The sequence below is a fragment of the Sorghum bicolor genome, chromosome 5 (genome assembly GCF_000003195.3).
Source record: "Sorghum bicolor cultivar BTx623 chromosome 5, Sorghum_bicolor_NCBIv3, whole genome shotgun sequence".
Taxonomy (NCBI): domain Eukaryota; kingdom Viridiplantae; phylum Streptophyta; class Magnoliopsida; order Poales; family Poaceae; genus Sorghum; species Sorghum bicolor.
Window position 1 is genome coordinate 14,449,029 of NC_012874.2, and position 11,403 is coordinate 14,460,431.

Here is an 11,403-nt window from a genome sequence, read left to right on the forward strand (position 1 = left end):
AAATCTAAAAATTTTCATGCACTGAACAAGCCTCTGCTGTCCAATCTATATTGCGTCTCGATTTGTGTAGCAGCATGGCCGTAGATGGCTAGTGACTACTCCTAGCTACTAGTATTGAACTAGCATGTATCCCCGCGAGTTGCGCGGGCAGAAAGCAGGCAACATTAATTAGTCGACGTACTAGTATACTGCCCGTGCTAACACTACGGTAGTATATAACCAGACAATAAAAGGCTAAATTCACCTGTGTCATCAAGCTCAAAATATAACTGAAAAGGCAAGGCTGCAGCTCCATTTTTTCATTTATTCCAGTTCCACTTGATTGTTGCCATTATCAAGGAATACACGGTAGCCTCAATTCCAAGAACGACATACTATGCATAGAGCTCTTACAGAACCTAAGAATGTGCAGTTAACCATTTTAACTTTATCTGAATTTGCGGCCATCTAATAGAAGGAACCCCAAGATAAACAAACCACCACATAGCAGCTTTAGTGCAATTTATAACAAGCAGGTTACCTCACAACCATCATTGATACAGATAATATATTGCCACAAGGAACCCAGAAGCACATATACACGTTGGCATGGCATCAAAAGCAGCTATACCTGAACGTTAGCAGTCATTACAGCTGCAGAAGAGCTTACACTGCGAGCGCCACGGATCTCACGTATTGATGCTCGTCATCCTCAGATTGTCATGGGGATACCGCCGCCGCTGAATCGTCTTTGTCGTCATCGTTGTCGTGCGAGGGATGCTCAGGCTGGTCGTCAGTCGACGACGCCAAAAGCTAATGATCCAGTCTTTGTCTCTCAGCACAAGTATTTCTATAGGTTCACCTGAAATTCACCAAACTATCCCTTAACAATCCGAAGAACCAAGCTATATTTGCCAGCAACCACATCTCCAAGAAGAACCTGACAAATCAAAATATAATGGAAAAGGGATCATTTAACAGTTCAATTACCACTAACATCGAAGGTCAACTAAAATGATCACTCTACATTTGAATTACCAGCTAAAATTATGATTACTGTTTCTCTGTGCATAAATTAACAAGAAGCCAAAACACTTATCCAGAAACATAAATTGGAGAGCTCGCATAAATAAATTCTTAAAAACTTCTACCAACAACCGTAAACGCAAGGACGTCCCCATCTATTTGTCCGGGGGCAATAATCCAAAGTCAAAGAAAGAATACGATCGCAGCCAATAAGTACTGGTGAATGGTGATCAAGATCCGGCCAGATGCAATTCGATCTGTGGCGAAACCAAGTGCTCGGGACAGGAATTCGCACCAGCTTGGCCTTTGCGGAGCTTGTTCCCCACGTTGGCCACCATTGAATTGGATGGCAGCTTGGAGAACCGCGGCCAGGACTTGACCTGCCTCGACAATATCAAACCGCACCCAAGGAACTGCACTGGTCCATGCACGCGATGGTGGATGGTGGTGCGGGCGCCTGGCGCCCGGCGCCCGGCGTGCAGGAATGCGGCGCAGTGGTGCCCGTCAGCCGGTTGGGGCGGGGGCAGATTCTCTGCCTCGCTGCTTGCTCGGTCGCGCTCACGCAGATGGATCAGGTCAGAGGTCATGGTGGCCGCGGGGATGATATTTTCTTTTTGTTTTCAGGGCTCGAACCCTGGTCGTTTGGCGCAGGCGTGGGAAGCGATGGAGAGGGATGGTGTGCGTGGTGAGGACCATACACACAATTCTGTACGTTAGATTTGAGTGAGTAAAGAGAGAAGATTTAAAAAGTAATCTGGATGGTTGATTTTTATAGAGTTATTTTATTGGGTACAATTTTTGGGTGGATGGAAGGAGAACTTCTCAGCGGGGGATGTTTTTTTGGTGTGGATGTGAGATGATTTAAAAAGTAATCTGGATGGTTGATTTCTATAGAGTTATTTTATTGGGTACAATTTTTGGGTGGATGGAAGGAGAACTTCTCAGCGGGGGATGTTTTTTGGTGCGAATGTAGGAAAGAAAATGTTGGTGCATTAGTAGGGTAGATAGATAGATGCATTAGTAGGGTAGATTATGATGTGAACAGATATTTTTAAAGGGAAAAAGATCTGGCAATCTAGAATCAATTTTGATTTATTAGAGCAAGTTTAATAATACAGCCCACTTGCTCGCTATAAGGTTTCTTGCAGCCTTCTACTAGCCCACCCATACAATAGTTAGCTATTCACTATTAATACATGGCCTACTTATCTCTCTCACAATGTTTCTTGGTTCCTGTGCCTAAGCTGGCTGTAAGCTTACAGCCTGCTTCTCCTCTCTCTCCTCCCTTCTCTCCTCCACCTCATCATTTAGCCAGCTTACAGCCCACTATAATACTTGCTCTTAGTATGCGCGTGCGGTTTTACAACTGAGGCCTTGCTAGGCGCAGACAAACAGAGATATTTGTCGATCCGCGAGGAGAAGAGTTCCTTCTTGGAGAAGAGTGGCTCTTGCCGTCCCTCCCCCTCCCCCTCCTTCCCAATCGCTAATCCGATGATTTCCCTTCTCTGTTCTTTGATCTGATAGCTTTTCGCCCGCCCTTTCCTTCCTGTGTTCTTGCTCTCTTTTGGATCCCCAGTTTTTCCCTTTCTTTGTGCGGTCTCTTGTGGATCCCTGTCGGTGCCATCTGGTGGGTTCCACGTTTGTTTGTCTTCTTCAGGCCCGATCTAGTTTCTTGACACCTGCTTCGATTACTTCATTCCTCGCTCGCCACCTGCCAGCCTCCACCACGGGCCGCTCACTCATCTCTTCGACCACATCCATGTACGGCCTCCTCGATGGTAACCCCAGTTCTGGAGCTTTTGCTGTAGTTCTCCGCTTCATTCTTTCAATCCCTAACCAGCAGCTTTGTGAAAGTACTACCTCGTCCCCTTCGCCAATGGAGGAACCCCCCGACCCCCATAACCCCGACCCTCCTCCTCCACCAACCTTGGTTACTGCTTCTGTAACTGTGCCACCTAATACTTACACCTCCATGGCTCCGCTGGTCATGGCCTCTAGCGGTATGGCCACTGCTGGTCATCCTTCCACTGATGTCGCCATGCGCCCCACCACTCATGTCGACCATGTCGCATGAGCCTCCTCTGCAGCTCTGCCTGCTAACTCTTCGACGACCTCCATGATGCCAGCCTCTCAAGCTGATATAGATCTCATTCAAGCACTGGAGGCTCTTTAGGTGTCTGTTGCCAATGAGGTTCCAGGCACCAGTATGCAGAGGGAAGATGCTCTGGTCCTCACCACTCTGTACAACCTCCTCATGAAGATTCCAGATCCGGAGTACGGCAAACCAGTCACCCAAGAAGATGCCCGTAAAGATATGCGCCGAGCTTGGACCAACAGCTATTATGCAATAAGTGAGGTAAAAGAAAATTTGTTCATTGCCACATTTGAAACTCGTAGAGCAATGTTATTTGTGCTGCAAAGGCAACCCTGGATCCTTCATCGTCATAACTTGATGCTAGAAGTCTATGATGTTCATATTGATGGTAATAGGAATGTAGAATCCTTTGCTTTTCACAATCTAGAGGTCAATGTCAGAATCTATGGAATTCCTAGAGTTTACAGAACAGTCCAACATGTTATGACTGTTGCTCATCTGCTTGGTCAAGTTTCTGATTATCACCCTTTCAAGCCTGCTTGCTTAAGTTGGAATGATCTGTATATTCCTGTTAAAGTCAAGGTCAATGTCACAAAGCCAGCTATCGACAAGATCTTTATGGATGTCACTGACACTAATAGAATCATAGTCTTCATACATTATGAGAAAGTTCAGAGAATATGTACCTACTGTATGCTGCTTTCTTCCATAATGCTCAAGAATGCGGGCATAGACTCTCTAGAATTACTCAAACCACTGAAGACACTAATGAAGATCAAAATGCCTTTGCTAACTATGGAGAGTGGATGAATCAATTAGACACTATTGAACAGATGGTCCTCCCAATGGTCAGAAGTCAGATTACTCGTGCAATCCAAGTCACGACTGTCACCCCGTCGCCTCTTTTGCTCAATCTTAGGGAAGCTTTCGCTGACCATGCCACTCAGCAATCCATTAACAGTCAGTCTCAACTGATGTTAGCAGGTTCTGCTGCTCAGAATCCAGCTTCTACTACTACTGCCCACATTCAGCTGACTCAAGCAACCGCAGCCGCTAACATTCAGTCTACTCAGCGTATGACTCAGACTGGTCCTACTACTATGGCTGACACTACAATGGCAGAACAAATTCGTGAGGTGCCACCACAGCAACAGATACAGGCCATTCAGCAATCGGATACTACAGCTCTTCCTGTCCTTATCAGCCAAGCTCAGTACTTGTCTCCTCACATTGATCCCAGCTTTCAACCTCAGTATATTGCTCACTTACATGATCAACTCATGCACATGGATCACTTCACTGATATTCAATTTAATCAGAGTATACAAGACCCTGCTCTCTCACAGTCTCACCCAGCAGTACAGCCAAGGACTTCATCAAATTTCTCAACATCAGACTATTCAAGCAACCCTTCTTCAGACTCAGATGGCTCCATTCAGAGATCTCAGTGCGGTAATGCAGTTAACTCCCTCAACACAGATTCCTACCTAGTTGTAGAACAGCTTTCAGTTGCAGACAACTCAAGGCGAACAAAGTATGCCTTCTCTTTAGATGGATACAGGGGTAGTTCAGGGAATTCAAGTGCCTTTGGGGGACCCGCAACTCCATCTTCATGTGCCTCTTCAAGGTATATTAAGCCTTCCCCAGCACCCCTAGGCCTTTGCCTCATCTGCGAGCTCCACAACTCCTGAAAGCCTCCTTGCTCCTGTTCTTGCGCAGCTGCAACCCCATGTCTCTCATAACATTATGCCTACAGTTCCTACCACCCATCAAACCACTACCATGGCGCTCCATACTACTTATACCACCGCTCATATCAGTCCCTCACTCCCTGCTACTACTACTCTTGCTCCTTCCACCAGCAGCAGCCCCCCCCCGTCCTACTCTACACACTGAGGGACTTTTTTCCCGCGGATCCAGGCATCTCAGGGGTACCTTTGCTGGATCTGGCCGGGGTGACGTCGGTCAACTGACGTAGATCCACGACCGTGACCGTTCTCCGGATCGACGACGACACCGCCAGGAATCCCCGACGCCTTCGATCCGCACCTCCAGCAACTCAAGAGATCCGGATCGACATCCTGCCCAGCGACAACGTACGGATGCTGGCTCACGCTACACCTACATCAGGCCGCAGCTCCCCACTCCGCATCAGGGAGTGGATCCGTTCCCCCACCACACGATTCGGTGCCAGCTCGAGATTCGCCAGGTGGATGAGGGATTTGATGTAGAATCTCACGCTACTTCTCAATGTCGTCGACACGGAGACCTCTCTCTAGGTGTCGGATATCGCCGTCGGCCTCAACGCTGGGATCGTACCAGCCCTCCCCCAACTCGAGTTCACAGCAGCTCTCCTGGGGGGATGGCTCCAGATAGTCAACCAAGTGCAGATCGGCGAGTCCTCCAACCTAACTCGCCGGATCTGTACTGCTATTCCGGCAGCGATGTGCGGGGCGGCTCTTTGGCACCGACTCTGTGCACCACTACGGCGCCGACTTTGGGAGTTCCTCAACAACAGTCTACTCAGCAACTCCATCAGCAGTCTCCCTCCGCCGGCCTAGGTCAGAGTTACCTCCATGGCCCTCATCACCTTCCTATCGGGGGGATGGGTGTACTCAGTGATCTTCAGCGTGGTTTTCGGGAGAATGTGGCCCACTATCCAGTTCAAGGCCACACTGATGCTAATCATTCAGGGATCTTTGGCACTGCTCCTGCTCCTACTGGACTGCATGCAACCTCTTCTCAGGCTAGGGTGCCAGCCTCAAGGGCGTCGGGTGAGCCATGAATCTACTCGCTTGGAACTGTCAGGGATCAGGAGGGTCCCTGCATAGTTCTAAAATGCAACACTCCAGGTGTTAATCCACTCCACCAAAGCTGAGGTATGTTTCATATCAGAAACTCGTAATATGTCAATTACTCGTACAGCTATCATCAATCGTTTTAATGTTGCAGATGCTTTTGTAGTTCACTTGCAGGGCCAGTCCGGGAGACTTTGGTTGATTTGGACCCATGCAGTTGACATTGCTATAGTAGAGCACAATCCCCACTATATATTAGTTGTTTGTAATAATATCTCTACTTCTGAATAGTTTGGCTTAGTTTGTATCTATGGTGATCCTCATCACCGAACTACCTCTACTATCTGGGCTAGAGTGCTTCATTTTGTTGTTAATCATAGCACTCTTCCCATTTTAGCTATGGGGGACATGAATGAACTTATGCACCCTAATGAAAAGGCTGGTCCAGGTAGGCCTAATATATCTCGTATTAATATGTTTTGTGACTATGTGAAGCAGTGTGGTTTACTCGATTTGGGATACAATGGCCCGACGTATACTTGGACCAACAAGCGCTTCAACTCCTCCCCCACCTTCCAACGTCTTGATCGCTCTTTGGCGAATATTGAATGGTGCTCCAAATATCCCAGACGGCGGTTTATCATTTACCTATGCTTCAGGGAGACCACGCCCCCATTCTTACAATGATGTATTCTATGCGTCCTCAAACTAACCGTTTCTTTCGCTTTGAGAACTGGTGGATTCTGGAACAGGAGTTCAGTGAAGTAGCTAAGCAAAGTTGGGAAAAATCCACAAGTCGGCCGTTCCATCTCAAAACCAAGTACCTTGCCTATGATCTCAAGAAGTGGAGGAAAGCCAAGCCCAACATCCCCACTCAGCTCAGCACCATTGAAGATCTCCTTCTCCGACATCAGTCCAAACCTCCTCACCTTCAAGATTTCTCTACTCAAAAACACATCATAAGCCAGCATGAAGAAATTATCAGGAAGAATGAGGAATTCCACCTTCAGAGAGCCAAGAAGCAGTGGGCCAAGCTAGGAGATAGGAACACTGCTTATTTTCATCAAGCAATCACCAAAAGAAACAGGAAAAATACCATTGCTTACCTCTATAATCCGGATGGCATGGCAGCCACATCTCCTGAACAACTAGCTCATACTTTGCTGAACTATTTTCATGATATTTATGGAATTACATCTCATTCTAACATCTCCAATTTGTAGAACTAGTCGGCATCTCAAGGAACACTGCTTATTTTCATCAAGCAATCACCAAAAGAAACAGGAAAAATACCATTGCTTACCTCTATAATCCGGATGGCATGGCAGCCACATCTCCTGAACAACTAGCTCATACTTTGCTGAACTATTTTCATGATATTTATGGAATTACATCTCATTCTAACATCTCCAATTTGTAGAACTAGTCGGCATCTCAAACCACATCAACTCTTCATCACTCTAATGCTAATGCTCACCATGTCACCAATCTTCAGCAGGTCCACAATATTCAAATGCAGCACTCTCGCTCCTCTCCTCAGGAGGATTATCTTCATCACTCTCATCATCTTTATGTCACCTCCACCCCAACAATTCAAGAACTCCACACCATCATCCAACAGATGTGCAGTAATGCTTCCCCAGGACCGGATGGGCTAAACGCTAGGTTCTACAAGGCTGCTTGGGAATGGGTCTCCACTGATATTCATAACCTCGTAGGTGATTTCTACAACTCAGCCTTCCTCAATCATGAAATCACTCAAACATATATTACTTTAATTCCCAAAAAGATGCAACCCACTGTTCCTCAGGACTTTAGGCCTATTAGGCAATGTCATCTATCGTCTTATTGCTAAGACTTTGGCTGATAGGCTTAAAACTTACCTTCCGAATTACATTCATAATGCTCGATATGCTTTTATTCAAAACAGACATATCTCTTCTAATATTATTATTACCCAGGAGATCATTCACTCCTTTGGTCTAAAAAACTGGAATGCCAAAGCTTTTCTGCTCAAACTGGACTTACCTAAAGCTTTTGATAGATTGAATTGGAATTTCCTTACCCAGGCTCTTCATAGGCTTCATTTACCTGACCATTTCATTCAGCTTCTTAAATGCTGCTATACCTCTCCATCAATAGTAATGCTGGTTAATGGGCGCCCGACAAAGTTCTTCACTCCAAATCGTGGCATCATACAGGGATGCCCTCTTTCTCCTTTCCTATTTGCAATAGCTATTAATGAACTCTCCATATCTCTCAATCATGCTATGCAAAATGCCAATCTTCAAGGGGTATCTCTAGGTCACAATTGTCCTCCAATTCACTCCCTGCTCTTTACTGATGATCTAATAATATGTGTAGCTGCCACCATGCAGGAAGCAACAGTTTTAAAAAAATATCCTTGATGATTTCTGCGCTCAATCAGGTCAGGTCCCTAACTTCAACAAATCGGCAATTCTGTTTAGTAAAAATGTGGATAATGCTACCAGAGCTACTATCAAGAACTTATTTCATGTCCCTAATCTTCTTCCTAACACTATCCACTAAGGCCATCCACTAATTTTTACTCACAGGGACAAAAATCGTGCCTATAGTTTTATTTATAACAAATTTTTAGCGAAGCTTACTACTGTCAAAGCTAATAAAATCAATAATGCATTATATATAAATGTAAACAAAAATTAATCGTAAGATGAATCTTTTGAGCCTAGTTAGTCTATAATTGGACAATATTTACCAAATAAAAACAAAAATGCTACAGTAGCCCAAAGCAAAAAATTTTGGGAACTAAACAAGGCCTTAGTGCATGCGGAGATGGGATTCGAAGGGCACGGTGCGGAGTTACTACATGCAAAGATCGATACGTCAGGGGCAAAGAAGTCCAGGAAACGAACTGCTGCGCTACGACGTCGTTTAATTCACAATTCATCAGACGTCGTTTTTTAACGATACGGAGGGAGTACTTGTCGTGTGGGCCGCTTCCTGCCTTCCTAGCCCTTCTAAGGGTGTCTCCAATGAAAGACCCACTGCGGAACTTAAATTCAAAATAGGACTCCAATACAATATCTACAATAAAATACCTATACCGAAGATATATTTTGAGTATCAGGAGAGACACAATCTAAATTTGGCTCTCCTCGAGACCTATTTTATAGAAAGTGTTGTCTTTTAGGTCTTGTTGTTAGAGAAGATTTAAAATAGGTATTGAATATTTTGCGTATAGCGTTTCCCAAAAAAACGAATGATTATGTTTTGGGTTATTGTTGTTGGACATAGTCTACCTCGCCGCTTCCGTGATGAGTGATCAAGTGAATTTTTTTCTTTATTTATATAAATACTAGCAAATATGTCCGTGCGTTGCAACGAGAGAAAAACATTAAATGGTCATAGAAAGTGATGACATGATGTTACATATCTATTTATATTTATTTTTTTTATAAAATTTAAATTCCACTATTTTATTGATAACCATGACATCTAAGGTATTAGACATCTAAGGTATTAGATAGTTAATATTTACAATAATATATAGCTTGGAGACATATTTATTTAATAATAAAAATAGAAATTAGTCAAACCATACATTACTCTAATATTACCTCTTAATACACCTTAGTATTATATTTAAACATAAGAAGATTATTGCTAACTTTTTTTATTTAGATTAGATTCCTATGAAATATGATATATCAGTTCAATGTATATAGATTATGAATACATGCACTTATGAAGTGTTCATATGACATAACAACACATCGTACAAAGGTAATATAAGCATCCTCAAGCATAAATTTAAGTAAATTAGTAAATTCGTGAGATATGCAGAAATGGTGCTAAAACTTTTACCACAAATCAAGCATCACATTAAATAGACTACTATAAAATTTTCATAATAATTGGAGGCTGGAGCAAGATAACTATAATTTCAATTTTACACTAAAAAAACATAGGCAAGCATCTTCAACAAAAAACTATACTAAAATTTGTGATATTTTTTATTTACTCTATGGATCTACGTATGTGGAGCTAAACAAAATTTATTTTGTACTTTTTAGATTTTTTTCTATGAATTACTACGCATTTATCATTTCAGCCGATCAATTTTACGCTAAAAAGCATAAGCAAGCATCTTCAGTAAAAAAAATATAATAAAATTTGTAATATTTTTTGTTTACTGTATGGATCTATATATGTGGAGCTGAACAAAAATTTTTTAATAATTTTTAGATTTTTTTATGAATTACTATGTATTTATCAATTTTTAGCCGATTTAAATAATAAATGAAAAGCAAATTAATAAGATAAATATTTTATATTTAGATCCCTATACTTTTTTATTCTCAGTATGTTGTAATATATAAAGGAGATTTGTATCGGGAACTCTAGAAAAATTTTTATTTTTTTTTCTCCCTGCCAGCGGAAGCCACGATTCCGTCATCCGGACTGACCGACGCGTGGGCGGGCCGACATGGGACGGACGGGGAGAAAAAAAATGGCAGATTAGGATAGATTGATACTCGAAGGGTATAATACCTATATTTTATTGGTAAGTTCCGTCAGACAGCATACCAGGCATTACCCTGTGGCTCCACCATTAATTGTTTGGCTTTGGCATGTTTGCTCCAGTGGTACGCATGATGATGAGCCGAGAGAATTGGTTGACTCGCCGGCCCTGGTCGTCGGCTCGTCGGTCGTCGCCTATTAGGCCTTGTTTAGTTCCGAAAAATTTTGGGAAATGGACACTGTAGCATTTTCGTTTATATTTGACAAATATTGTCCAATCATGAACCAAGTAGGCTCAAAAGATTCGTCTCGTCAATTTCGACCAAACTGTGCAATTAGTTTTTATTTTCGTCTATATTTAATACTCCATGCATGCGTCTAAAGATTCGATGTGACGAGAAATGTGAAAAATTTTGTAAAATTTTCAGGGAAGTAAACAAGGCCTTAACCTCTGGCTGGTGAGAACTGCCGCCAGCCTGGGGCCGGAGACCCTCTCTTGGGACCGCACCAGAGCACGCCCTGCCTGCTGATAAAGCCTGGTGAGGGCGTCTCCTCCTCCCCCGTGTCTCTGTCGTCGCCGTCGTCGTCCTGCCGGCGGAGGAGAGGAGACGGTTGTGGTTGGGCAAGAAAACCCATCCATCAGCCATGGGCGACTCTGTTCCCGGAGGTGGGTCAGTGCTGGGTGCCATTGTCTAGTTCCATACCTCTCTCTCTCTCTAATCATCTTTGGTTTGCTGTGCTACGATAGGATACTTCATCGGCCGGCCGGCGAACAAGGCGGACGAGCAACAACAGGCGGCTGCCGACGATGAACCCAAGCCTGCCCACACTCAGATTCCCGGAGGTACTACGCCACATCGTTATCGAGTTCGTTTTATCTTTTGTTCAATATACTAGAATTATTATATACCGTATATATAGTAACTTGGCCTTTTTGAGCCAAACAAGATTACTTCGTCGGGACACCGGAGAACCTTCGGCCACAGGGGGCGACGGCGG

At 43.8% G+C, this 11,403-nt stretch overlaps 1 protein-coding gene and 1 long non-coding RNA gene across 2 annotated transcripts; one reads left to right on the forward strand and one right to left on the reverse strand.

The window, feature by feature from the left end:
- On the reverse strand, positions 267-1,598 carry LOC110435801. The gene is made up of 2 exons (XM_021461849.1): positions 1,301-1,598; positions 267-919 (listed from the first exon to the last, which is right to left on the reverse strand). The coding sequence occupies exons 1-2, from the start codon at positions 1,590-1,592 to the stop codon at positions 885-887; spliced, it is 327 nt and encodes a 108-aa protein (XP_021317524.1). The 5' UTR covers positions 1,593-1,598; the 3' UTR covers positions 267-884.
- Positions 10,876-11,403, forward strand: LOC110436043. Its single transcript, XR_002453747.1, has 3 exons — positions 10,876-11,071; positions 11,153-11,248; positions 11,353-11,403. It is a non-coding gene; the product is annotated as an uncharacterized LOC110436043 (long non-coding RNA).

Coding starts and splice junctions, on each gene's coding strand:
- LOC110435801 (XM_021461849.1), bottom strand. CDS start 1,592: ATGACCTCTGACCTGATCCATCTGCGTGAGCGCGACCGAGCAAGCAGC. Junction 920..1,300: donor GCTCCGCAAAGGCCAAGCTG/GTGCGAATTCCT, acceptor TTGATTTGTCAG/GTTCTTCTTGGAGATGTGGT.